This window comes from Vidua macroura, chromosome 17 (genome assembly GCF_024509145.1).
Source record: "Vidua macroura isolate BioBank_ID:100142 chromosome 17, ASM2450914v1, whole genome shotgun sequence".
Lineage (NCBI taxonomy): Eukaryota > Metazoa > Chordata > Aves > Passeriformes > Viduidae > Vidua > Vidua macroura.
Genome location: NC_071587.1, coordinates 7,218,726 through 7,245,572, shown reverse-complemented (window position 1 = coordinate 7,245,572; position 26,847 = coordinate 7,218,726). Strand labels below are relative to the sequence as shown.

General features: G+C 64.3%; 2 protein-coding genes across 4 annotated transcripts in view; both read left to right on the top strand.

Moving 5' to 3' along the window:
* Positions 1–8,480: 8,480 nt before the first annotated feature.
* On the top strand, positions 8,481–14,488 carry MMP9 (matrix metallopeptidase 9). The gene is made up of 13 exons (XM_053992621.1): positions 8,481–10,125; positions 10,330–10,568; positions 10,890–11,038; positions 11,247–11,375; positions 11,458–11,631; positions 11,707–11,880; positions 12,012–12,185; positions 12,331–12,486; positions 12,575–12,899; positions 13,021–13,160; positions 13,257–13,407; positions 13,507–13,610; positions 13,895–14,488. Exons 1-13 carry the CDS (start codon positions 9,985–9,987, stop codon positions 14,002–14,004), a joined length of 2,166 nt encoding a protein of 721 aa, XP_053848596.1. The 5' UTR covers positions 8,481–9,984; the 3' UTR covers positions 14,005–14,488.
* Positions 14,489–15,365: 877 nt separating this feature from the next.
* Positions 15,366–26,847, top strand: part of SLC12A5 (solute carrier family 12 member 5) — a 31,445-nt gene continuing 19,963 nt past the window's right edge. For 2 of the 3 annotated variants that reach the window (XM_053993045.1, XM_053993044.1), the window contains exon 1: positions 21,732–22,004. In XM_053993045.1, the coding sequence (XP_053849020.1) occupies positions 21,953–22,004 (52 nt within the window). In that variant the 5' untranslated portion in view covers positions 21,732–21,952. Of the gene's footprint in view, positions 15,441–21,731; positions 22,005–26,847 lie in introns of those variants that run through there. The other variant, XM_053993046.1, reaches the window with a different exon arrangement.

Here is a 26,847-nt window from a genome sequence, read left to right as displayed (position 1 = left end):
GCCCTGCGTCATGGCGTCAGGAAGCGGCGCCCGGGCCCTGAGCGTCGGCGTCGCGCCGGGTTGCGCTGGTCACGTGACGGGAAGGCGGAAGTGGCGGCGGGGCCGGGCCGGGAGCGGGCGCTCGGTGCGGCCGCGCCGTTCTCTCCCCTCCCTCCGTTTCCCGCCCGGCCCGACCCGGTAGCGCCTTCCCCCTGCCGAGGTCCTTACCTTGGCCGAGCCGTGCAGCCCCGGCGCTCCAGCTCCCGTTCCATAACCCGCCGTGGGCGCTAAGACCGGCGTGCCTTGTGGGCTGGGGCCGCCCATCCCCGGAGTGATCCCGGCCGAGCCGCGGGACCTCCTTCCCTGCGAGGCCCGGGGCCTTGCCGCGTTCATCCCGGGCGGCGGCCCAGCCTCAGGCTGCTGAGCAGTTTCTCCCTCGGTCTCTGGCGGGGAACGGCACCATCTGTCCGTTTGTTCCTTGAGGCCAGACCTGCCTCTTTCGATGGCACCTCTGCATGTGAACAGCAGCCACCTTCCGATGGGCTCTTGCTCAGCACATTCTGCCCTCCGGGATGGTTTTCCCCCAGAGCAGATGGCGACGGGCGCCCGACTTGGCTGCACTGGCTGCCAGATCGGGCTGCACCCGCACAGGGAGTGCACAGTCTGGGGGGCTGCTCTGGCCTCACCGGGGGCTCCCAGAGCACTGCCGGCACTGGGGCATTGCTGGCACCTCCTGATGCCACAGCGTTCCCTGCAGGGATGCGCTCGGACCTTGCTGCTGTCCCAGCTCTCTGCAGCGCTGCTGATCGCGGTGCTGTTCCAGATCCTCCAGCTGAGCTCAGCTGTGCGTGGCCTGGGCTGGCCTCTGCTCCATGGTGATGGCTTTAATAAGGCCTCAGGTGGCTCTTTATTGCCACTGATGTTTTCTCATGTTGCAGTGCTCTATTGAGAACGGCTCTATCCCGGGTTTTTCCTGGAAGAAAGGCAGCTGTATTGTGCCTGTGCTCTGTCGGGGCTGGTGGGCTGACTCTGGCTCTGGGTTCCTGTGGAAGAAACACACGGGGCGAGGGGGGTCAGGGCTCTGCATCCCAGCGGCTTCCGGGGCCACTCAGACCAAGGCAGCCCGCAGTGCAGGTCGGGGTGGGCAGTGCCATCGTGTCACCGGCCAGGACGGCCGGTCCCGAGCCGGTGCTGACATGGTGCCAGCGGCAGGAGGACAGACAGTGTCTCATCTGGCACACTCTGTGAGCACGGACGTAGCCTGCCAGAAATCCGAGCCGATGGGTGCTGGGCTGGATCAGCACTCTGCAGCATTTGGCTGTGGTGCCTCTGTGCCTCTGCTCCGGGGCGAGGCAGGCGGTGCCTGGATCCAGCCCCCACAGCCCGGGGCTCTTTCTTGGGGCTCTGCGGGTCCCTTGTGTCCTGCCCAGGTGACAGTTCCCCGAGGCACTGTGTGTCCGGCAGAGGCAGTAGAGGAGCTGCACCGCCAGCTGCTGCGTGTGCACCTTCCGGCTCTTTTTCAAGCTAATTAAATGCATCCTTGAAAGGTTTATGCCCTCATCCATCATGGGCAGACAGCAGCGGTGAGAGCCATCCCCGGGCTGGCTGTGTGAGCTCTGCTGCCGCAGCGCTGCTGCCAATGCCTCAGGGCTGAGTCCCCACATGCGCCCGGCTGCTGCCGTCACTGTCATGTCAGAAACGCAAAAGACCAAGGGCTTGAGCTTTTTTCTCCCACTACTGCTTTTTAAAGCAGCCCCGTGTAGCTCAGTGGGGGAAGCGGAGTTGAGGAGGATGGGAGAGAGGTGCTCCTGTGCCTGATGTCCTCTCTCCATAGTTCTGTAGCTCACACCGGTAGAGCCCAGCACTGCCTGTGACCGGCTCTGTCTGGGTTTGGAATGCCCTTGTGCTCCCTGCTGGGGGAAGCTCCGTGTTTCTGTTGGGGAGGGGGAGTGGTGTCACAGGAACCCCTGGCAAAAGCTGCCTGCCAGGTAGAGGAAGCTGGGTGGGTTTGTGTCAGACCAGCAGGTTTCCTCTTTCTGCCTTCAGTCAGCTGCTGTGTGAGACAAGTGAAGGATTTTCCCAGCTGCTGATGGCTGCAGGGCAGAACAGCCTGTGCTCCAGGGGCCGCAGGGGCTCATACGAACCCTCCTGGTGCTGGCTCGGCTGACGGAAAGTTGCGTCAAGCTTCCCTGTCACCCTGCAGAGGTGCCCCATGTCCTCTGTCTCGGTGAATTGTCCCAAGCAGAGGTTTGCTGTGATGGGTAACCTGCTATTTTTAAAAATGCTGCGTGCCCCCAGGCGGGATGAGCGGGGGATTTCCAGGGCAGGCAGAGCCCGGCTCCCGTCCTCGGTTCCGGAGGCACAGCTCCTTGCTGACAATTCTCTGCTGTTGTGCCTCCGAGCCTGAAATCACTTCAGAGCCAAAGAAAACACAAAGAAATCTCAGCAAGAGGCTTAAAGAGAATCCAAAAATGGCTGCAACACGTGTTGGATGTGTGTCCAAATACCTTAGCGGGGGGAGCAGCAGGTTAAAGGCCTTTTGGGAACCGGCTGAGGAGACAACACAGTGCTTGTGCCTGGAGGACAAAGCTCAGTCTTGGGCAGAGTATGAGGCTGGTTTTATCAGGCTGCTTGATGGGCTGCTCTGACAAGCTGTCCCATGCCCGGGGAAGTTTCCCAGCTCTGTGCTCTTCAGCCTGGATGCAGCGCTGGGAAGGAGCCACCATCAGACAAGCTGCCGTTCAGGCAGGGTGAGCACACAATGATGGGTGACCCCGCTCAGGGGCCTGTCCTTGCTGGTGCTCCCTCCCGGGCTGCCCCCTCCCCAGTACAGTTTGCTGAGCTCCCACAATGGCTCTTCCATGAGCTCATGGCCTCGGTCACTGTCCCAAAATAGGAGATGGTTGTGCTGAGCACGGTGCCCAAAGGCAGAGCCTCAGCTTCCCCCCCCTGCAACCCGAACCCCGGACTTCCACTGCCAGTGATTTTGTCATCCGCGCTGTTTGTTCCTCCTTGTTTTCTTTTTTCTTTTCAAAGAAAACATTGTTGCGATGTTTGTGTAGCTGCAGGGCACGAATCCACATCAAGGCTTGTATTTATATCCCACCTGGGAAGGGCAGTTGCATCAGCACATTTTGTAAAACGTTGAGCAAAGCAGCCCTTGCTGCAGGAAATGGTTTTTCTTCACACCAGATTGCCTCACGGCTCTGTGCCTTCCCAGCAGTGCTGGCTCCTGGAGAAGGCTCCTGGGGCTCTTCTGGGGGATCACTCCCTGCCAGGGTGGCCGTGAGAGCTGGCAGAGCTTCCTGCTAGGCACCGCCTCGGCCCCTCTGCCCTGTGCCAGGGTGGTGCTTCTTTGGCGAGCAGCCTCCCCCTGTGCTGGCTGCTCTGCTGGGATCCCCATTTCCCAGAGCACTGGTATGAGTGGGAGTGCCATGGGATAATGCCTGTGTTCTGTGGCCACCAAAGCTGTGGCTGAACCCATGACCTCAGCCATAATGCCACCCTTGGGCTCAGGCAGGGCACTCCCGGGACAGGCAGGAGCCACTCCCAGTGGAGGAGCCCATGGAAGTTGACAGTGAGACCACTCGAAACCTCACACAGTCCCCTTGGCAGGAGGCAGCTCACTGGCCCTGGAGGTGCTGCTGGTGGCTGTGTCTTGGTCATGGAGGGGCTCTCTGAGTGTGTCCTGGTGCCTCTTGTGCCCTGACCCAGACACAGTGACGGTGGCGCCGAGCCATGCATTCCTTCTCTCATGTATCTTGTCCCACACTCAGTGCCATAGGTCTTGTCCCACATAGGTCAGTGCCATGGCTGCCATTCCTGGAAGTTTTTGGGGCTATCAACAGCCTTTCCAGAATGTGCTTGGAGCTGCTGGATGCAAACAGCTGGCTCCCTCATGCCTGCCAGAACTGCTGCTGCTACTGCTGAGTGTTTTTTTTCCCCTTCTGGAGGGATCCTGTGGCTTCCTTCCCAGACCCTGAGACCTTGGAGCCACAGTCCAAGGCCACCAGTTTCCACCCTCTCCCGTGCTGCTGATTCATCACTGCTGGTTAGTTAAAAAATGGTAATCAGCAAATTACTGAAATATAAGTAAAATAAACAAGGTGGGCAGAGAGCTGTGTATGTTGTTGGGGCCCCAAAGGCCTCGGGTGTGCAGTGTGCTGGGCTCTGTCTGTCCCCTGCACTCACCCCCAGCACAGGGCCTATGCCTGGATGAGCACTCCTGGAGCAGGAGGTCAGTACCTGGCACTGCTGTGGCGTTCCTGACCCTGCCAGTCCAGCATGCCTGCCCACAGCTGGTCCTGTGAGTCTGCTCTGCTCAGTCCCCCTCGCTCCAGCCCCTCAAATGAAAGAGGGGTTGCTACACCCCAGGGCAGAGCAGGCAGACTGCGGGGCTGCTCCCCACCCCATGGGGGCACGGCAGCTCCCACAGGTCTGCTGGCTCTTGCTTGGGTGCTCTCCAGCCCTTCTCCTCCCCAGGCAGCACGGCAGCTCTGTCCACCCTGGTGTTCCTTCAGTCCAGGGTGTGCCTTCCTCCACTCACACGATGCCCGGTTTTGAAAGGTCTCAGGTCGTGTGGCCGGGGCAGCTCCCGGCGGACAGCCAGGCTGTGTGCCATTCCTGGGCTGCCTGGGCTTTGTCCATATGCCTGTGTTGACAACTGAGCTGCTCTGAGTTAATTTGGCAGCAAGCGCTGGAACAGTTGTCAAATGTTTTACTGAAATCCGAACGTGTTGCATCTACCGCCCTTCCTTCTGCTTTGCGCAGTTTACAATTAAATACCACCAGTTTTGCCCATATTCCACCTTCCACAAACCCCCGCTCCTTATTCCCAATCCTCTCCATTGCTGACAGCCGTAGATTCCTGGCAGCACATTGTCCCCTTGCATACAGTCAGGTTCCCTGTCATTGTCACAATTGCTGCTCTTCCTGTTTTAGCAGGCAGCTGCCATGCCCATGTCACCGCCGCGAACAAAGCGCTGCCCACCCGTCCTGTGCCATGGTGCTGATGGTTCACTGCAGCAGCTGTGCCCCCTGGAGCTGGCAGCCACCCAGCTCTGTCCTGCCCTGCTCCCCTCCTGCTCCTGCCTCACTCCTGTGGTGTGCAGGAGATGCTTCCATGGGGCTGATCCAGCAGGTCACCCAAGAGGGGATGCTGAGGGGATGATGTCCATGAGGCTGCCCATTCCCCTTCCCAGATGCTCCCCAGGTGACCTGGACCCTGTGCCCCTCTCACCTGCCTGAGTACCCCATGATCTTGCTCCCAGCAGGTGGGAAAGTTTGGGAGAAGAAAGGTTGGTCAAAGCCGGAGGCAGAAGCTGAGGCAGGAGGAGGGTTAAGGGATGGGATGGAGTTTTCAACAAGGAAGTCCTGAAACACAAGAGCCCTGCAATGTTTAGAGCAGGCTGCTGGTGGCCTCAGTGTGAGGTGGGCCACGGTGCCAGCTCTCAGCCTCAGTGCCTGGTGAATGGAGCTCTGGGTGGGATTCCTGCAGCATTCCAGTGGGACCCCAACAGATATGGGAGGTTCGCAGGGTGAGCATGGAGGGGATGTCCCAGCCCAACACAGGGAGGTGACTGTGCCGCCCACCTGGATACCAGGAGTCGGTGTGGCAGGCAGGGGATCCGTCATGTGTGGTTTGCAGCTGGGATGGGTGGTGACACGGCAGCGCTGGTTTCAGTGCCTGCAGGGTGGAGTGAGCCGCCCGGTGACAGCAGCCACGTCATCCTCACCCAGACGAGGTGTGGGAGCAGCAACATTGGTCTGGGGACAGTGGGGCTGGGTGGCAGTGGGACTAAGGAGTGAGGGGCTGGGACACAGGCAAGCAGGGGTGAAGGGCTGGCAAGAAGGGGATGCTGAGAGGTGGGGAGTTCCCCAGGTGAGGCAAGGGGCAAGCAAGGAGCTGAGTAGGTGTCCACAGAGCTTGGGGCAGGCAGGCTAGGGATGCAGGGTGAGGAACTGCTCGTGCTGGAGAGCTGCAGGTCTGTGGCATGCAGGGTGGTTGCCGGGAAGGGTCCTGGGCCCAGCTGGACACTGCAGTCCCAGCCCACGCGGGGCCCAGTGCCAGAACAGCAGATACGGGAAGTGTGTGCAGGAATGTTGTTTCTGTCTGGAGCCCTTGAGCAGGAGTGATGGAGCTCTGAGCCTCTGATGCAGAGCTGCTCCCTCTGCCCTGTCCTGCTCCCATGCCAAGTGTCCCCGTGCTCCGGTCACTGCACACCATGGACCGGTGCTGGCTATGGCAGCCAGTGCTGGGGTGTCAGTTCTGCTCCCTGGGCGTGGGGCGCTGCAGAGCCCATGGGACAGGAGCAGGGATGGATTTGGGGCACTGTAGCTCAGGGCAGTGGGGCCAGTGTCTGCCTGGCTCAGTTAGAGGCATGCAGTAATGCCCTGCCCACTGTTCAGGGTGTCTGGCTGTGCTGTGGTGGCCATGGCACTGGCTCTCCCTGCAGCTTCTGCCAAGTCCAAGTGCTTCCTTCCCTCTGCACAGGTCGTGTTCCCAGTGAGACCGGCACTTGCTCTCCCCAGTCCAGTGCTGTCTCACTCGCACAAGATGCTGACTCTCTCCCACCCCACTTCCCCTTGCCACCACACTCCTGCTTATGCTGGGAGGAGACCTGATGCCATCCACACGCCTGTGCCTGTCCTTTGCTCCTGTGTACCCCTGTCCCCTGCCTGGGGTTCCTGGGTGTGAAGCAGTGACTCTGGCAGCTGGGTGTTATCTCACCTCTGGCTCCTCCGCACCCTACCAGCTTTGTTGCCCTGGAGCATCCCATGTTTGTGGGCCTCTCCTCTGTCTGTCTGGTGCCACACTCCCTCCCTGGCTGGCCCCCACCTTGTTTGCCTCTATGGGAGGAGTTGAACTGGGGGGGTCTAGGGGGCCTGGCTCCATACAATCCCCCCAAACCTCACTGCTGACCCAACCAGCACCTCCCAGCAGGAGACCTGCAGCCTTGCAGAGGTGCTGCTGTGTCCTGTCAGCCTCTGTCCTGGGCAGGGATCCAGGCAGGCTCCCTTTGAGGTCCTGGACCAGTTTCCCACAGAGGGTCTGCATGAGGGTGGTCATGAGTAAGGGTGTGTGAAGGGGCTGCGGTGGCTGTTCCTTCCCCTTTCAGCAGCGACGGTGGTGACCAGCAACCTCGTGGTTCGAGCAGTGTCTGGGATGGAGGATGTCTGCCTGAGTTTTTCCATCTCATTCCTTTCAGGGGCTCTGGGAGTGAAAAAGGCCAGGGGCTGTGCACAGCTCCTGGGGTCTCTGCCATCCACAGCCCTCTCCTGCCTGTGGCACTGCCCCATCACCACTGCCCTCCTCTCTTTCCCACCAGCTGCAGTGGCTGCCCCAAGCCTCCCTCCACACATGCACTTTCTGAGGAACCTGTGCCTTGACCCAGCTCCCATAGACAAGCTGATCGAGGCTGCCTTGCATGGGGCTCATGCCAGCAGTGCCGAGCCCATCCCACAGAATTCCCTGCCTGGCACAGAGGCTGCCGGTGCTGCCAGACATGGGGGTTTCCCTGCTGCCCTGGCCCTGCTCCCTGACGAGCTTCCAGAGAGTCACCAGAAATTCCCCCGGGATGGTTCCAGGAGGAAGCTGGTGAGCGGGGCCATGAGTCAGTGGGAGCGGCCAGGATGGGGGCAGAGCTGCGACGGGCAACCCCCCACTGGAGCTCCCACTGCTCGAGGGCCTGCTGGGACTGGTGCACAGTGTGTGGGGCATTGGCCCTCATCTCCTTCTGCCATCACTTGCTCCAAGGTCCCACTTCCCTCCCAGCCCTATTTCTGCCAGCGCTACTCTCTGCTGCTGGGCCGTGGCTCTGCCCTCAGGGTGCCACAGGCAGCATGATGCCATGGTGTGCCCTGGAAGAGTGCCCAGGTTGTTGGAGCTGCAGCTTCTGCATGTGGTGGAAACGAAGGATGGGAATAACATAGGGAAGGCCAAGGGATCTGCCACAGTGCCAGGGAGACCAGAGCTCGATCTGAATTTCTGACTGTATCCCAGAGCTGGAGTCAGAAGTCTCCTTGTCAGGAATGCCCTGCAGGTTCATCCTCCCAGGGGTTATTTAGTACCCAGCTCCCACAACAGCTCTGTGCTGTGGGCTGAGGTCCTGGCAGGCTGGAGAGTGGAGGATGTGGAGCAGTGCCTGCTCCTCAAATACCTCAGGAGCCACCAGCTTCAGTGGACTCTCAGGGCACCTTGGCAGAGGCCCTCCTCTCCTCAGCTGCCAGGCAGGCAGGGAGCACAGAGAGCCACTGCCTGCTGCCTGGTGAAGAGCTGGGCCGTCACAGGGACAAGGGGGGCAGCTGGACCCTGTGGGAGGGGACTGTAGGGTGATGTGGCTGCAGGATCCCTGGGCTATGTCCCACCATAAGGGAATACTTGGCTGGATGTTTTTGTCATACTGGGTGCAGGACTGCAGCTGCTTGTGAAGCAATTTCCTGTGCCAGGGAATGGGGGCTGCTCTTGCAGGGCTGTGGTGGAGGAGTGAGGCAACCCCCTGATTTCTCACCATTGCTTCCTCCCAGCTTAGCCCACACTGCCGGTGAGTTTCCTGTGTCCAGCCAGCTGTGGCCCTGGGATGCATCCCACCAGCACAGGGCATCTGGCAGGTGATGCTGCCCCAGGGATGAGCCCTCACTTGGGTATGGGGCTTCCTCTTCAAGAGCACAGGGAGCAGAGCCCTGACCTTTCACTGTCCTCAGCTGTGCTGGGTGCTAGCATAACCTGCTTGTCCTTTGGCTGGGCCAGGAGCTGCTGGTTTGGCTCAGCCAGAGCTGGGGGGATACTGGGAGGGGGCGGCTGCTGAGCCCCAGCCTGGCACTGTTGGGAGCTGGGAGGACAGGCATTAACAGCAATGGGGTGAACAGGAGGATCCTCCTGATGAAGCCAGCTGAGCTTCATGGGGCTGAGCTTCCTTGTGCTCATGGGGTTTGTGAGGGCTGGGGCAGGGGATCTGCTCTGGGACCTGTGTCTCAGCAGCCTCGCTGGGCTGCACCAGTCCTCCCTCCCCCCCGCTGACGCTGCGCCTTGTTCTCTGCCATCTGTTTTCTCCTCAGTCCTCATCCCTGTTTGCTTTCCCCTTCACTGCTCTTGTTCCCACAAGCGTCGGCACTTTGGGAGAAGCAGGAAAACACCATCCCATGGCAAGATCTGTGCTGTGCTGGGTGGGAACCTGAGTCAGCAGCACCCTGCAGAGAAAGGCAGCAAGGATAGGGCACCCCTAATGTCCCAGGGTCCCAGGTGGAGCATTCCTGTGCCCAGAGCTGCTCCTGGGCAGGCACTGCCTCTGGTACCAGGAAGCTCTGCCATTCAGCTGCTAGCATTTGGACTTGGAGGTCAAGGGGTGAGGAGCCATGGGCATCGCCAATGCTGGAAACACTCTGACCCACTGAGGTGATGCAGGTGTGGTGGGGAAGGATGTAGAGTCCTGGTGAGGGTGCAAGCTCCCAAATCCCAGGCAGGTGGGTTCCAGGTGCTGCGGCTCAGGTGGGGGTTCCACTGCTATCTGCCCCCATGCCTACCCATGCCCTTGCGGGTCTGGGTCCAGCACCATCAGCCCTTGGCCAGCCAAGCTCAGTGTCAGCCGGGGTGATGACATAGCTACAGGGTCCTGAGCACCTGGCTGGCCTCCAGTGATGCCCTGCTGTCCCCACAGCTACCACGGTCTTGGGGCCAGCAGGGCAGTGCCTGTGCAGGGCAGCCCCAGGGCGGCCATTCAGTGCTGTGCTGTGGCCCGGTGCAGCTGCCCAGCCACTGTCCTTCCTGTCCCCGCGTGGCTGCGGAACGCAGCGTGTTTAGTAAACAAGGTGATGAAACAGTTAAGGCAGAGATGGAGTGTGCGTTTCGTCACCGTGGGAAGGGAGAAGGGAGCGTGAGTCGGCGCTGAGGGGTCTGAGGGTGACTCACTGCCCTCCCACCCCATAAATAGGAGCGGATAGCCCGGCGACATCCAGAGCAGACAGCGGGGACCAGCACAGCCACATCCCTCCTGTCACCGCTGAACCATGGCACTCCTCCTGGCCCCGCTTGTCGTCGGGCTGCTGGCTGTCTCCTGCCGCGCGGCCCCTCTCCAGGGCAAGCCGCAGACAGTTGTCACCTTCCCGGGGGACCTAATCAGCACCTTGCCGGATCTAGAGCTGGCAGAGGTGAGGGGAGCATGGCCCCGTAGTGCCCTCCTGGCACCCACATCCCCAAGGGGGCACCCAGGCTGACAGTGAAGGGCTGCAGACACGGCTTGAGAGCTGTCAGTCTCCTTGAGCTCAGGGAGGCACCCAGGCTGGGATGGGTGCCCGGGGCTGCTGGAGCCCCCCTCCGCCTCACTCACTCCTCTGGCTGCCTTTCCTCCACAGCGCTACCTGCAGAGGTTCGGCTACACCACGGAGGCAGAGGCTAAGATTGGTGGCAGGCACGTGTCCCTGGGCAAGGCACTGCTCAAGATGCAGAAGCAGCTGGGCTTGGAGGAGACAGGAGAGCTGGATGCTGCCACATTGGAGGCCATGCGAGCCCCCCGCTGCGGCGTCCCTGATGTGGGAGCCTTCCTTACCTTTGAGGGGGACCTCAAGTGGGACCACATGGACCTGACTTACCGGTGAGTCTGCTCTGGAGATGAACCCTTGTGTCCCCAGGATGATGGTCCCAGGAGAATGGAGAGCCTGAGGGACCAGGAGGCTGGCAGCCTCTGCTCAGCCCTTCTCCGGGCTTGGTGCTGCCTGTACAGCTGGGTCCCAGTGCTGCCAGGACGGCAGCAGCATCTGCTCCCCAGTGCCCAGAAGGGCACTTGAGCCCTGGGTGAGGTCAAGGGTGGTGACTGCTATCACCTCTGGAGGTGGGAGTCTGCTTCTTCCCAGAACAGGGTCACTCCTGCATGAGGAGGGGACCTGGCAGCACTGACCCTCTGCCTCCCTGGCAGGGTGATGAACTACTCCCCCGACCTGGACCGTGCCGTGATCGATGATGCCTTCAGACGGGCGTTCCAAGTGTGGAGCGATGTGACCCCTCTCACCTTCACTCAGATATACAGTGGCGAGGCAGACATCATGATCATGTTTGGCAGCCAAGGTGATGTCCTTTGGGCAGGCAGGGAGTGAGGAGGGGCCGGGTGTCACACCCTGCCTGTGAGATCCTTACCCCATGTCTCCTTGGGCTGTGCCCAGAGTCCCCCTGCCCCAACACGTGCAGGAGGTGTGCAGGGCTTGGGTGTCTGTGTGCATGCTGGGGACGTGAGGGCTCCTCTGGCAGGTCCAGCTGAGGGTGCTTTTCCCTGCAGAGCATGGGGATGGGTACCCCTTCGACGGCAAGGATGGGCTCCTGGCCCACGCCTTTCCCCCAGGCCAGGGCATCCAGGGTGATGCTCACTTTGACGACGATGAATTCTGGACACTGGGAACTGGCTTAGGTAAGGGCAGGGTGTGGTGGGCTGGGGGGGCTCTGATGGTGCCAAGCTCAGCCGCAGCATTGAGCCACCTCTCTCTGAGCAGTGGTGAAGACCCGTCATGGGAATGCCAATGGAGCCGAATGCCACTTCCCCTTCATCTTCGAGGGCCGCTCCTACTCCCGGTGCACCACGGAGGGGCGCAAGGATGGGCTGCCCTGGTGTGCCACCACCTCCAACTACGACCGGGATAAGAAATACGGCTTCTGCCCCAGCGAGCGTGAGTAGTGGCGACCATAACCCATGCCCAGCCCCGCGGTGCCCGGTGCTCTCCTCACTCTCCCTCACCCTGCAGTCCTCTACACCAATGGTGGCAACAGCGATGGAGCCCCCTGCGTCTTCCCCTTCGTCTTCGATGGCACCTCCTACGATACCTGTACCACAGACGGGCGCTCTGATGGCTACCGCTGGTGTGCCACCACCTCCAGCTTCGACCAGGACAAGAAATACGGCTTCTGCCCCAACCGAGGTGCCAGCAGGGAGGGGGGCATGCAGGGGAGGGGGCACAGAGGGTGGGCACGTGAGGGATCTCAGCATGGTCCTGGGTTCTGGCCGGTGCAGCCAGGGACCAGGGACAGCTTCACTGACGCTTTGCTGCAGACACGGCGGTGATCGGCGGCAACTCCCAGGGGGACCCGTGCGTCTTTCCCTTCACCTTCCTGGGGCAGTCCTACAGTGCCTGCACCAGCCAGGGCCGGCAGGATGGCAAGCTCTGGTGTGCCACCACCAGCAACTACGACACCGACAAGAAGTGGGGCTTCTGCCCTGACAGAGGTACTGGCCCCTCTGTCCGTGCTCCCCTTTGTGCCTCCCAGACCCATGCCATCTTGTCACATTTCTTGTGAGGACCACAGTGTGTGGATGGTGTGTCCTGCCCTGTTGTGACCCACCAGGCACTTAGGTCAGTGCTTTCTCCCAGGTTACAGCATCTTCCTGGTGGCTGCCCATGAGTTTGGACACTCACTGGGTCTGGACCACTCCAGTGTGCGTGAGGCCCTGATGTACCCTATGTACAGTTACATCCAGGACTTCCAGCTGCACCCCGATGACGTCCAGGGCATCCAGTACCTCTACGGTGAGCAGCTGCACTGCAGCTGGGTGCACTGGGTGTCCTGCAGCACCAAGCTGATTCCAGCCTCATGCCCTCCCCTGTATTCACTCAGGTCGTGGCTCTGGCCCTAAACCCACTGCACCTGCCCCTGCTCCCACTGAGGAGCCCCAGCCCATGCCCACAGAGGAGCCCCAGCCCGTGCCCACAGAGGAGCCCCAGCCCATGCCCACAGAGGAGCCCCAGCCCGTGCCCACAGAGGAGCCCCAGCCCATGCCCACAGAGGCTGGCAGCACCTCCACCACTGAGGAGGAGGAGGAGGAGACGCCAGAGCCCACAGTTGGACCCATTCCTGTGGACCCCAGCCGGGATGCCTGCATGGAGAAGAACTTTGATGCTATCACAGAGATCAATGGGGAGCTGTACTTCTTCAAGGATGGGTGAGTGGCAGCATCTGGCACTTCCTGCCCTGGTGAGGTGGGATGTGGGGGGACACAGGGATGTGAGGGATATGGGCTGTGGTAGACTGAGATGATCAGGAGAGCTCATCTTCCCCACCAGGAAATACTGGACCTACTCTTCCTTCTGGAAATCGGGCATCCAGGGTGCCTTCTCTGTTGCTGATACCTGGCCTGGCCTCCCAGACACCATCGATGCTGTTTTCCAGGATTTGCTCACCAAGAGGGTCTTCTTCTTCGCTGGTGAGCTCTGCCCCAGTCCCACGGGCAGTGGGAGGAGCCTGGTGAAGCCTGGGAGCTCTCAGGGCTGTCTGACACCCCCACTATCTCCCACTGCAGGTCGGCAGTTCTGGGTGTTTTCTGGGAAGAGTGTGCTGGGCCCCCGGGGGATCGAGAAGTTGGGTATAGGGAAGGAAGCTGGCCGCCTCTCGGGGGCCCTGCAGCGGGGCCGCGGCAAAGTGCTGCTCTTCAGCGGGGAGAGCTACTGGAGGTGAGCAGAACTGGAGAGCAGCAGCGCCTGCCTGAGCCCCTGGAGAGGGCCTGCGAGGGGGTTCCCAGCAGCCCTGAGCACGGCTCTGCTGTCCCACAGGCTGGATGTGAAGGTTCAGAGGGTGGACAAGGGCTACCCCCGTGCCACCGATGATGTCTTCACCGGCGTCCCCCTTGATGCACGCAATGTGTTCCTCTACCAAGGTGAGTGGAACCTGGCAGGTGGGTGCTGTGTGTTCAGGCCCAGGCTACCTGAGCCTCTCATGGCATTGCTCCGGTTCCTGGCTCGGGATGCTCGGGTGTGTGGGGAATGGCCCCAGGACAGGGCATGCCATCAGCCTCGGTGGGTCCTTATGATGGAGCTGGCAGGGTGCCAACAAGGTGAAGGGTGCCATGTGCCTGTGCTGCTTGGGCAGCCACCAGGATGGGTCTTTGTATGGCCAAACTCCTGCTGACCCTCCATTCCCTCCGTCCCTCTCCTTGCCCAGGCAAGTATCACTTCTGCCGGGGCAGCTTCTACTGGAGGATGACACCACGCTACCAGGTGGACAGGGTGGGCTACGTCAAGTATGACATCCTGCAGTGCCCCCAGAACTGAAGGCCTGACCAGCCACCGGCTCTGCCAGTGCTGCTCCCCGCCCACTGCTCCCAACCTGCGGGCTCCAGTCTCATGGGCTGACCCCTGGGAGCCTTGTGGCTGTGGGTAGCTCCAGACGAGGTCACCATCTTCCTGGAAGAAAGGGGCAGGGGGTCCTGGGGTCACCTCCTGGGAGCTGCCCAGCCTGGAGAGCCCCAGCTGGGGAGAAGGACTCTTGCCACAGCTGGCATTGTGCCACCCCTGCCAGTGCCAGCTCCAGTGCACAGAGGCGTTAGTCTGGTGCAAACCGCACATGGATTCGGGACAAATTTGTCTTTTTCCTGAGCCAGCGATGCCAGGTCAGGCTGAGCCCCCCTGGGAGCTGGCGCCTGGGGTCACACCAGGGTGGGACACGGGATTTTGCCTACTCCTGTCCACTGACCACTCTGCCAACCACCCCCTCTGTCAATTGCCTGCCCATTTGTAATAAAGACAATTCTTTGGACATGGCCTCGAGTGCTCTATCAGCTATTGGGACTGCGGTTTGGAGAACCCCTATGTGCTGGGGGCATCATCCTCCCTCAGCCCCGGGGGTGCAAGCACCGGTGGGTAGGGGGGCACTGTGGGGGGGGGGGGGGCTGTCACCAAATCCCCCTTTACTAAGGACTCTGGATCCCGCAGGGGCACTGGGTCTAACGGGGAGTGATGTCCCTCGGTCTCAACATTGTCCACCACCAGCCCTACGCCAGGGGCGGCACCCCCGCCCCGACTCGCCGGACCTCCCAAAACCTGGCTCCGCATAATCCTCCACCCACTGCCCTCCCCTGCGCTCCACTTTTGCACCGAGATGAGGAGCGGGCGGTTGTCACCGCGTGTGGCCGGCATTCAGCGTGTGACCGGACTCCCCACTGCAGCTGAGACCCCGCCGCGGGCTGGCCCCGTAGATTCCCCCGGGCCCGGTCTGTCCCTGCGTGGCCGCAGAGCGCGGCGGCAGGGCCAGGGCCGGGATCGTGCCCGAGGGTGCCCGGGTCCGCGGCAGGGTGGGGCAGCCGCAACTCCGGAGCTGTAATTAGCTGTAATTAGCGGCCGCGGCTCCGGACAGGGCGCGGGCAGAGCGCGGCCCCCTCCCGTCCCGTCCCGTAGGGGCACGGTCCCAGCACCCCCAGTTCGGCGGCGGCTGTGGGACCGACCGGGCGTGGCGGAGCGGTCCGGTCCCGTCGAGTCGAACCGAGCTGGGCCGAACGGGGCCGAACCGAGCCGACCGGAGCGGGGCCGAGCCGATCCACCCCGACTGGAGGCAGCCCTGCGGCCGCGGGGGCGGCGCGGCGGGCGGTGCCGCGGGCACTAGGACCCCGGTCAGCGCCCGGCGGGGCCGCGCTCAGCGACCGCCGGGGCCGGAGCCACTTGTGGCGACGACGGGGCCATGAGCGGGCGGTTCACCGTCACCGGCGGCGGGGGTGAGCGCCGGGGGCAAGGGGGGCCCGGGGAGGCTCCGGAGGCGGGACACGGTCCGCGACGAGGATCCGCGGAGCAGGACAGGGTCCGCGGGGAGGGTCCGCGAGAAGGGTCCGCGAGGAGGGCCGGGCCATCGGGGCACCGTGGGGGGTGCGGAGCTGCGGTCGGTCTGGCCCCTCGGAGGCAGTGCAGACCCCCGGAGTAGGGATGGCACGGAGCTGCGAGATACGGGAGATGGGAGGTGCAGAGCCGGGAGTGGGGCTCAGCCGCCCGCCCGGGCAGGACTCTTCGCCTCAGACTCTTCCCCGCGGCCACCTCCGCTCCTCAGGGAGCTGCCCTGTTCCGTCCCCATACCGGGGGCTGTTGGAGTGAGGCCCTGCTGCTGCCGGACCGGCAGCGGGATGGAGCGGGGTTACAGCTGTGGGTCGGCTGTGGGTGCGAGGTCACATACTGCTCCCTAGGGAGCCATGGTGGTGGGCGGCTGCTGCCCAGCCGGGAGAGGGTAAGCTGTAGCCAGCCCTCAGATGCAGCAGTGCCCACTGGGCTGCTATGGGCACAGGCACTGGAGCCGGCAGCCGTCGCCTCGCGGTGCCCGGGGGACGTGGCGGTGGGGCTTTGCTGTCACCGGAGCCGTATCGATCCCAGAAAACCGGCCGACGGCAGCACCGGAGCTGTGCTGCCGGAGCTGTGCTGCTGGAGCTGTGACCTTGCACCCTCGGCGAAGGGCGCGGGTGGGAGGCGCGAGCAGCCGGACGGACACCAGGACACCGGGCTGGGCTGTGCCTCTGTCAGTGGGCTCTGGCCTTTAGGGCCCTGTCTAGGATCACACTGTCGTGGGTGATGTAGGGCTGCATACAGTGGCAAGGGGATGCAGGGCCACTTGTCACTTTATGGCAGCTGGGCCTGGCCTGTGGGCTGTGTTGGGGTGGAGCGGACCATGATGAGCCAGGCTGTGGCTGAATTCTGGGGCCCTCCAGGAACAGCTCCTCGGTTTGGCAGCCAGTCTGCTGGTGCGGGGCTGCGGGGAGCTGGGGTGGGCATGCTGAGTGGCCGTGGTGGGAGCAAGGGGCACGTTCTTCTGGCTGAGCTGTGACCTTGTTCCCTCCCAGAGGACAGCCAGTGGCTGGTCCTGCTGGAGGCGCCCTGTCTTGTGGGGTGGTCACGGCAGTGGCAGGGTGGCTACTTAGGCTTGGCAGTGTTCAGGGATTCCTCACATCCCGCATTTCTCCACAGCACTGGGACCATGGGTGCTGCCTCCCGGGGGGGATGAATGGGAGGGGGTGCATGGGGCTGGTGGTTGCAGGACTGGCAGAGGCTGCGGATGGCAGGCAGGAGCTCTGGACAGCAGTGGTCCCGGGAGGAACTCGGCCCTGAGCGAGTCGTTGGGCTCGGCCCTGGGCTCGGTGTTGCCTGGCCCCATGTCAGTGTCTCGCGTGGGGGACAGAGTGACTGAGATCCCAGGACCTCAGAGCAGTGCGGGAGCGAAGGCTGCAGCCGGCCGTGCTGCCAGTGCCGGTGCCGTGCGGGGACCTCCGGGTCAGCTGGAGGGCCCCTGCTCGTCCGTGAGCTGGCGCCGTGCTCAGGTCGCCTTGTGGCTCCCGGGGCCGCCCTTTGGGGAAGGCACTGCCCGGGAGCGGCCCCAGGCGGGTGGTGCTGAGGAGGGATCTCAACCCCCGGGCGGCGGCGGAGGCGGCGGCGGCAAGGGACCGCCCGGTGCCGGGCGGGGCAGGGTACGGACAAGGCGCCGCCGCGGGGGCCTCGGGGCCGGGCGCAGGTCACTGCAGGAGTACGGCCTGATCCAGGGCTTGTCCCGGGAAATGGGATCCGTGCGGGCGGCGGCGGACAGGGCTGCGCGGGGTCTGTGCGGGGTCCGTGCGGGGTCCGTGCGGGCGGCGGCGGGGGCGGGCAGGGCTGCGCGGGGCCGCGGCGCCGCCAGGGGGCGATAACGGGACGGGTCGGTTCCGGTGGGGGTGTGCCCCGCCCGGCCACGCCCCGCGGCCCCGCCCCGCCCCCGGGGCTCGCGGTGCCGCCGTCCCGCGGGGACCCGGTCCCACCGCGAGCGCAGCGCGGGCCGGACCCCGCGGGAACGGGGATCGATGTGCTCCGCCTGGGACCCACCCTGGGGCTGGCACTCCCCCGAGGGCTCCACGTGGGGCGGCTGCCCCCGTGCCCGGTGCGCTGCCCGTGGGGCAGCCGCCCTGGCCCGGGAGGGCACCGAAACATCCCCACCGCGCAGCCCCTCTGTGTCCCGAGCGGTCGGGCTCGGCGGCAGTAGCCATGGGAACCAACCAGTTAAGGAGCCTCTCGTTGCCATGGAAACCGGTCCCGGTGTCACCCTTGCCGTGGCTCTCGGTGCTGAGGGGGTTCAGCAGCTCTCTCGGCCCCCCTGGGGGCCCTGGGGTCGCGGGGCTGTGGGCCATAAGCCATGGACAGGGTTCTGTGGGGCAGTCGTGTGAGGCTGGCCCCAGGTGGGAGGTGAGGCCCCGAGGGGGGGCTTGGGTAGAGTAGGGACCCCACCAGCCCTGGCTGCACCCCCCTGCAGGGCCCCTGCCGAGAGGGGCCAGGACACAAGCGAGGGGGCAGGGCCCCCACTTGGGGCACCGTGCACAGAGGGGTACATGTGAGGGACAGGGGGTGCTAAGGCCGCTCCCCCAGCCCTCCCATCTCCTCCAGCCCCCTTGCAGACACTCAGGTCAGGTTTGTGGCAGACTGGGTGCCCTTGGGATATCATTAGATGAGCCAAGGGTGTGCAGCAGTAGAGGCCCATGATATAGTGGGGTGGGATGCTGCCAGGGGGCTGGAGCAGCCAAAGCCCCATCTGCTACCTGCAGTAGCTTTCCCAAGGAGTCTCCATGCCACTGAACACACCACAGGTGCTTCAGTGGGGTGCCAAGAGTGGATGTCCTTGCACAGGCTGTGGGGCTGAGTGAGGGGTGCCGTGTGGGACACAGGACACTTCAGCGCCTCATCAGCTCATCCTGCACCCAAACCTTTCTGGCAGCGGCTGGCAAGTGGCCATGCAGCTGTTCCTCGGCCATCACTGGGCCCTCTGGCCCTGGCTCAGCAGTGGCTGCCTGGAATCCCCAGGGTACTGCAACTGGCACAGGGCTGCTTGGGGGCTCCTCAGCTGCGTCGCCAGGAGCGGGGCCTGGTGGGAGGAGGCTGCTTCTGCTGCTGATCCCTGTGCCAGGCTGCCCAGCCGCCCACTGCCGTGGCCCTGCTGCTGGCAAGACATCTGGGCAAGGGCAGCTGGGGACGCTGCACCAGCTGCGCACTGTGCTGGGCTCGTGTGACGCAGGAGCTCACAGCCCTGCCCCATGGCCTCTGCCAGCCCTGCCCCACTGCTGCCCTTCTGCTCTCAGCCTCAGGCAGCTGCAGTGGCTCCCATGGCTCCCCACCCAGCCCCACGGGACACAACCTCCCTCCATGTCCTGTCCTGCTGCCGCAGCTGGTTTCAAGTCCCAGCTGGTGCCCATGTCAGCTCTGGATTCTGCTTTTGCCCCATGCTGGTGGCAGGGCCCTGATCTGTCTGGATGGAGATGAACAAGAGCACTCCACCCTGCCAAGGTGCTGCAGGATGTGTTGCCCCTGGGCTCATGGGGCTGTCAGAACAGTGTGGTGAGGGCACACTCTGATGCAAAACCCCTGCTACGACATTTGGCTGGCATCACTGCCTTTGTGTCCTGCTGCACCTCCATCATCTTGGGGTCTGTCCTGCCCCAGCTCTTCTTTTCCCTGGGAGCTCCTTGTCCTCATGCCTCAAGCCCTCAGTGTGGGGTGTCCCATCTTGCCAGGATGTGGATGGGCTGGCTGTTGACAGTGCCCAGGGATCACAGCAGGCAGTGCAATGTGCTGACCAGCATCTCCACAGCACAGCCGCCCTCACTGCCCGGGTGGCACACTGCCAGGCTGCCCGCTCCCTGCCCTCAGGAGGTTTCCCAGTGACTCCAGCACGTGTCTCGCTCCTGGGAGGTTTGACCGCTGCTGGTAATAGGACAGGCAAGGGCTGTGTGGCCGGCGGGCAGGATTCCGCCCTGGGAATGTCTGTGAGAACCATTCCCCCCACCCAGGCTCTGTGCAGAGGGGTCCGGGACATTCTCAGGAGTCTCTGCAGGGGTACAGGACATTTTGCAGGGATGTTTCTTGGCTTGGCCACTCTCCGTCGTCATTCCTGGGCAGCCTCTTGCAGTTAAGTGGGGCACTGATGCTCTGCCTGGCCTTGTGCCAGCATCCTGCCTGCTACTCGGACTCAGGGGCCACATGCAGTTGATCCCCCACTCCATGGCCAGGGAAAAGTGTCGCTCTTCCCCTTTCCCCATGCCCTTATGCTGCCTGCAGCACGACTGCAGGCAATGCAAGGGCATGGATGATGCCCAAACCATGACAGACCTCTCTCCTTTCGACACACTGCACCATATACCCCAGTCATGGGCATTTTGGCCAGGTTTAAGGCCAGTGCTCTGCTGGGGGATCAAGCCCCCTCAGTCTCCTCTGCCTCAGAGACACTCTCAGTTTGTCCCCACATGCTGGTGGGACCCTGCGCACAGGATAAACCAATGCAGTCTTGATAGCGTAGCCCCCTGTGCTGCCGTCAAATCCCAACCCCTGAAATGGAGCCATAATCCAGGGATTAGGGGATTAATGGTCTTTCACGTGCTCCCTCCCCCGCATCTGTTTTAGTAGGAAAATCCCTCTTGTGCCGAGCCCACGCGCTGTGGCCTCCTGCAAAAAACCACCCTCTGGTGCTTGGCAGTCACCATGGCTGGCTGGACCCTGGCCTGCTGCCCTTCTGGCCAGCCACAGGCTCCTTGGGGGGGGGGGTTGGGAGTGCCCTCTGACCCTCCAGGCCAGCATGGCACGGTGGTTTTGTCCACTACATCCTGTCTAAAGCCCCTTCCTTCCAATCCCAACCCTTGGGAGTGGGCCAGCCCCTTGCTCCAGCTCTGGCTACTGCTCAGGGCTGAGGGATGCAGGAGTGTGGGGTTGGTGCTGCTGCAGCTGGACAGGGGCAACCCATGTGGTGAATGCCACACAGAGTCTTGGGTGGGGGGTGCCCACTCTGAGTTGCCCACCCTGAACTGCCCATCTTCCCTGCAGCCCTCCTGTGCCACCTGCCATGGAGCTGGGGCTGTGCTGCTGCAGCTCCCCAGGGATGCCAGGTCCTGAGGTCCTGGCTGCAGCCATAGGGCAGGGATCAGTGCTGCCTGCCGGGCTGGGGTGAGGGGTCTGAGCCTCTCTCCTGGCCGCGAGGTCAGGCTGGGGAGCATCCGCGCTGCGGAGCAGCTGGCTCCGCACCAGGAGAAAGTAAACAATTAATTACAGCCGTCAAGAAGTAACGGAGGCCAGCGGGCTGTCATGATCTCAGACTGTGCTGGAGGAGATGCCGGGAGCTGCAGCCAGCTCCGGTTGGGGGATCCTCCCGGATTAAGTGCATGAGAGAACAGGGGGCTTCAAGCAACCCTGCAGGGTCACTCTACAACCCCAGCTCGAGAGTGGCCTGTGCCCTGGCCCTGTGGGTGACAGCTGCAACAGCTGCAGCCTCCATAAATGGCACAGGGCTTGGGGATTTTGGCCCAATTGCAACCCTTCTCCAGGTCTGAGAAGGTTGTTATGGGTGTGATCTCGGCTCCCTGGTCACCAGGGGAGGTGACATCAAGCTTGATCCCCTCTGCAGGCAGTGTTCAGGTCAGCTGGGCAGAGCAGGGTCAATCACCTCTGCTGTCCCCCCGGCTCCACTGTGGGGTGGTCGGGACGTCCCCCCCCCCCACCTCGCCGGGTGCCCTGGGTCGTCCTGCTGTTGCGGCAGGAGTCTCCATCCACGGCCGAGGCCCTGATGCCCGCAGAGGGGTCCCCTGCATGACGTGGTGCTGCCCACCCGGGAGCCGCCCCCACCCGGGAGCCGCCCGTCGCGGGGCAGGGGCCTCGCGGACAGGGGCTGCCTTGATCCCGTGCCTCAGCCGCCTCTGGTGCGTCGGTCCCGCAGGCAGAGGTTCTGCCCCTCTGTGCACCCCGAGTGTGTTCCAGGTCCCGAGGCTGCGTCGGGGTCCGGTGCGGGAGCTGGTGTGGGGTGCGGGGGCTGGCGGCGGATGCGGGGCCGGTGAGAGGGCCGGTGCGGGGTGCGGGGGCTGGAGGCGGGGTTCGGGGCCGGGGCGGGTGCAGGGTCGGTGCGGTTGCGGGGCCGTCCCGTCCCGCCCGCGCCAGGCGGGCCCGCAGCGCTGCCCTAGTTCCCCCCCACGCCTGGCGCAGCCGGGAGGTGGCCCCGCTCTGCTCGCTCGTCTTTGTGCCCCCCCGCGCCCCCCCCCCCCTCCCCGCCGCGGCGGGGGCAATGCCTCCCGCATACGTGATGAAGCGGGCGGCCGGGCTGGGCTCCGCCGGCAGCAGCCGTGAGCCGTGAGCCCGGGCGCCTCCGCACTGCAGCCCCCTCCCACCGGCGCGGGGGGCGGCGCGGGGACGCGGCTGCTGCGGAGCGAGAGCTCCAGCTCCGGCGGCAGCGAGCGGCCGCGGCACCGGCGCCATGCTGAACAACCTGACCGACTGCGAGGACGGCGACGGCGGCGCCAGCCAAGGTGAGGCACCGGCATCGGCACCGACGAGCGGGACAGCCCGGGGCGGCCGCCCCCGCCGGGCCGGGGACCGGCGCCGGCGCGGGGCAGTAGCGGCGCGGAGCCGGGGGCAGCAGGGGCTGAGGGTGCCGTGCCGCGGGGCAAGCGGGAGGCAGCGACACCGGCCGCGACGGCGGCTCTCGGCCGGCGGCCCCGCGGGGCTGCGGCGGGCGGTGCGGGGATGCTCCCGCTCCCGGCGCCTCCGCGCAGCCCCGGCCGCACTCCCGCCGCTGCGGCAGCCCTGGGAAGCGGCGGTGCGGCCGAGCCGTGCGGGGCTCACCGAGGAGTCTTCTCCGGGGCGGGGGCTGTTTGCTGTGCTCCGAGCGACCCTGTGGGGCTGGCCCCGCCGCTTCCCGGACAGCCCCCGCCAGTCGCCGCACCAGACCCGCTCCCGCCCGCCCGGGATCCCCGCAAGGTTCCCCGCACCCAACTGCCGGCCCCCCACCCCTGCCTCCCGCATCTCCGCTGCAGCCCCCACAACCCTCCCTGCTGCCGCCCCCCATCTCCGGCTGCCGCCCCCCCATCTCTCCATATCGCCTCTCTCACCCCCGCTGCCCTCCCCCCCATTCCTCTCCTCTGCCGCCCCCCATCTCCGGCAGCCGCCTCCCCATCCCGGGCAGCCGCCCCCCGCTCCCCTCCCCGCTCCCGCCCCCCACTCCCTGCCCTCCCCCGTCCCCCACCCCCCGGGGCCGCCGCCGCCGCTGTCCGCGGTGCTGAAGTGGCCGCCCGGGCCCTGCTCCGGGGCCACAGGAGTCGTTCGTCCCGGGGCCGAGCCCAGCGGAGGCGAAGCGAGCCCAGCTGAGCCAAAGTGAGCCCTGTCGTGCTCAGTCGAGCCGGTCCGGTCCGGTCCAGTCCGCGCCGCGCTGTGCCCCGTCCCGCTGCAGCCCTGGCTCAGGGCCGCTGTCCTCCGCCGGCGAGGGGCTCCTCGGCCCCGCAGCAGCCCCGTCACTGCTGGCGCTTTGGCCTCCTGGCCTCCCGGCACCCGGCACTACCGAGCTGTGTGAGGGTCCCCGTTCCTCACGGGGCCACGTCCAGCAGCAGGCAACACAGGCCCCGTTCTTGCGGGTGTTTCTGCCGGGCACAGGGGTGGGCTGCAGCCAGGGGGATGCAGTGTGTGCACAGGAGGACTTGCACTGCCCCTCTGACCTGCCCGGACGCCGCCAGGTTTCCTCTCCAGGTCCCCTCGTGGGGTCTTCCAAAGCCCCAGCCGGGAGCACATGGCTGGCTATGGCAGTGGTTGTGGGGGTCCCGGCTGCCCACAGTGGGGCCCTGGGCACAGCCACAGACAGGCTCTGTGCATTCCTCTGCTCTGCCGACCCTGGTCTGTTTATTTGCTTGTTTATTTGCGGCTCCGCTCAAGGTCAGGACTGGCAGGAGACTTTTGGGGGCACCTTGCCGAGCTGAGGTTGTCGCACTGGCCCCCAGCCGTGCCCTTCCCTGGGCACTTGCCCTCCCCTTGCCCTCTGCAGCACCAGGATCTCTCCCACTCGCTGATTTGCATCGCGGCAGTGCCAGCGGCGTGGCAGCAGGCAATGCAGCCATGCTGGGGTCTGGCAGGAGGGCTGGACACAGTGCCACTACAGATGGACCAGTCAGACTGTCCCTGGAGCTGAGCCTGGTGAGATGGTGCCCTGTGGGACAGCAGGTGAAGGGCTGGAGGAAGCAGGGGCCTGGGGGACTTGGAGGAGCAGGGATTGTCTGTAGGAAGGGGCTCAGCAGAGCTCCCCACACCTGTGACAAGGGTAGTTGCAGTGGGGGGCTGGGTTGTCCCCCCTTGCCAAGGGTCAGCTGAATTCCCATAGTGAGGTCTGTCTGCAGGGACCATGGAAAACCCATTGGATAGCCAAGCTATTGAATGCCAGTGGGCCCCCTCCACATGTCCTGGCTGCTCCAGTGCTGGCTGTCCAGCCACTTGCCAAGCCCAGCACGACCACTGAAGCCCTGGGTGCCACTTAGGCCTTATTTGTCAGAAAGGTCAGCAGTGTCCCTGTTTGGGTTGTGCTCTGTACAGCATGCACGAGCCACATGACAGTGGCTGGAAGGGCGACAGCCCCAGCAACCCAGCAAGGGCTGGACCAGCGCAGACCCTCTGGGGAGATGGTGGGAGCGGGGAGCAGGCAGGGCTGCTGTTTGCAGTGGCCAGGCTGGCACCTTGCACCGCTCTGGTTGGGGTATTGGGATGTCAGCCGCAGCCCCACTGCAGGGTGCCATGCTGACACCCAGCCCGGGGACACTGGGATGCCTGGGGAGCCCAGATCCAGGACCAGAGCTCTGATGGAACTTGTGTCCATGGCCATTTCTGAGGCAGGGCTTGGACTGTCGGAGAATCAGGGAAGCTGTTTAAATGCAGCCAGCCAAAACGCCTGTGCTGGAAATCCTGCGCTGCAGGGCCGGCTGATCAAAGGGAGGATAATCCTGGGTTTAGGAAGGAAGAGGATAGGTCTGAAGTAGCAGTTGGTCTAATTTGGGTCAGGCTGTGAAGGAATCCAGCCCAAAAGGCCACTGGGTGTGCTTGCTGGCTGGAGGGGGAAAATGCAGCCCTGGGATGGGGGGAGCATCCTACTCCACCATCCCACCCCTGACCCCCACCCCTGCTCCCCTGACACGCTGCAGCTGGAGCTGGCTCTGCTGTGACACTGCCAGCACGAGCCAGCACTGCTCTGATCATCAGTGGTCTCTGCCTCAGTGGGGCTGCAAGGGCTGTGTGGCCTCTCCAAGGGTCGCCCTCCCCAGAGCAGCTGTCAGACACTCCTGTGCAGGGTAGAAGGAAGCTGGGTGGGCGCAGAGATGCCACTGTCATAAAGATACCTTGGCCATCCCCATCTGCCTTAGGCGCCCCAGGCTAACAGCCCAGGGCCAGGCAGTGTGTGTACAGCCAAGTCCCCTTGATAGCCGGAGGTGACAGAACAGCAGCGTGGCCTCCCTGGCCAGCAGCTCCTGCAAAACGGCAGCAGCTGGGGACATCAGCCAGGGCCACGTGCTCGCCCATGTGCTTGCTGGCCTGCTGGGGTCACCCTGGGGTGCCCCTTGCTGCAGGCAGAGCCCGGGGAGTCCAGGTGTCCTGTGGCAAAAGACAAGGTGTCCTGTGTACCTCCAGGGGAGCGCCAGGGCATCCCTAGTGCCATGAGCAGCCATCGCACTGCTGCTACCCCTGGGGCTGAGGGGATCGGAGTGGGGGTGGCACAGGGGATTTCGGAGCTGTCAACAGCCCTGTGCAGGAGCACAGACAGAGGCGCAGAGGGCTCTGAGGTTGGCGCTTTGTGCCACGGGCCCCCTCACCCACTGCACCTCCCGGCAGTGCTGCAGCCCTGGTGCCCAATGTCCCTGGCTGGGGCTCGCTGTGCTCTGGATGCTGCGGAGGGGACGCGCCGGCCGTGGTCGGGTAGCAACCTTGGCAGCAGCTCTGGTTAATTAGCCCGTGGGGGGTGGCTGCTGGGGCTGCCCCAGCCAGTGCTCAGTGCCCTGCGCCGTGTAAAGCGATTAGGGAGGATTTGGGATAAGGGACATGACGCTTCCCAACCCAATTTAGGGCTAAGTAAAAAGCCATTAGAAGATCAAATTGTGGTTAGTGCTGCTGCCTGAGCGCTGCCCTGGGGGGCTCCGAGGGTGCTGTGACGGTCCTTTGGCGCTGCCGCGTTTGCTCTGGGCTGCCCTGAGCAGACAGGTTGGTGGAAGCCCTGCTGAGAGTGGGGCTGCGCGGTGCCCACGGCGGGGCTGCGGGTTCCTGCCAGCGATCCCGCTGCCAGCCCTTCCAGCCGCCGCAGCAAATTAAAAGGCCGATTCGTGTTGAGTGATCCCTTGGGAGGGGGGCGGCTGAACGCCGGGATCGAAGCCTGGCACGGCTCGGCTCGGCTCGGCTCTGCTCTGCTCTGCTCAGCTCACACTGTCTCTCCTGGCTCTGTTGCTGGCCTTGGGGCTGCTAGCCCTGCCCAGCGCTCCGGCCCCGCTCTGCTCTGTCCTGGCTGCGCTGGCGGAGCAGGGCAGGGGCAGCCCTGTGGGCGTTGCTGGGACTGGCAGCGTCCCACGTGTCCCCAGGGCCGGTGGGCAGCACCCCATTTGTGCCGCCGGGCAGGGCTGGCCGTGGCAGTGGCAGGTGAGGGACGGGGGCATTGCTCCTGCCTGCCCTGGCTGCCCCTGACTTCAGACCACGGGTCTGAGGCAGCTACCGGGGAGAGGCTGCACCAGCCCCGCTGCGGCAAAATGGTCTCCGTCAGGAGCAGGAGCAGAAGCGGGAGCGCTTTGTCACCTGGGACCCTGCGCCCTGGTGCTTAACTCCTTCCAGTCTGTGGGGCTGCAGCGACGTGGGAGACTGAGAGTCTCCCCGAGCCGTGCTGCATCCTCATGCTCAGCAGCCCGGGGCCTCTCCCGGTGCTGCTCCTCGCAGCAGCATCCCCAGGCGAGGGGCTCCTGCGCCACGGGCCAGCCCCAGCAGCCTGGGTGATGTCAGCACGGGCCGTGGCCCCGGCGTGAGGAGCGCTGGCCGGAGGTGGGGGTGGAGGGACTGCGAGCTGTGGGTGCTGCTGTGGTGCCATGGGTTGGAGCTCGGGCACCCCAGGGTGCTGCTGGCGCCTGTCGTGTGGAGCCGAGCAGGGCAGTCCCGCGGGGTCGGGGTGGGCTGGGGCCGAGGGTCCGGCCGCACCATCCATCAGGCGCCGGTGGGCCGGGGCGCGGGTGCCATGTGGGGCCAGCGTCCGGCTGCCTGCGCCGTTACATAAGAGCGGGAGCCGAGGCGGCCGTGGCTCGCCGTTGCCATGGAAACCTGCACGGTGATGTCGTCGGCTGGGTACCAGGCGGTGAGGCGAGGCCC

Bases quoted from the DNA above. Each gene is read 5' to 3' on its own strand.
- MMP9 (XM_053992621.1), top strand. From the start codon at position 9,985: ATGGCACTCCTCCTGGCCCCGCTTGTCGTCGGGCTGCTGGCTGTCTCC. The intron at 13,408-13,506 runs GTGAGCAGAACT...GCTGTCCCACAG, and splicing joins AGCGGGGAGAGCTACTGGAG to GCTGGATGTGAAGGTTCAGA. The intron at 13,611-13,894 runs GTGAGTGGAACC...CTCCTTGCCCAG, and splicing joins CAATGTGTTCCTCTACCAAG to GCAAGTATCACTTCTGCCGG.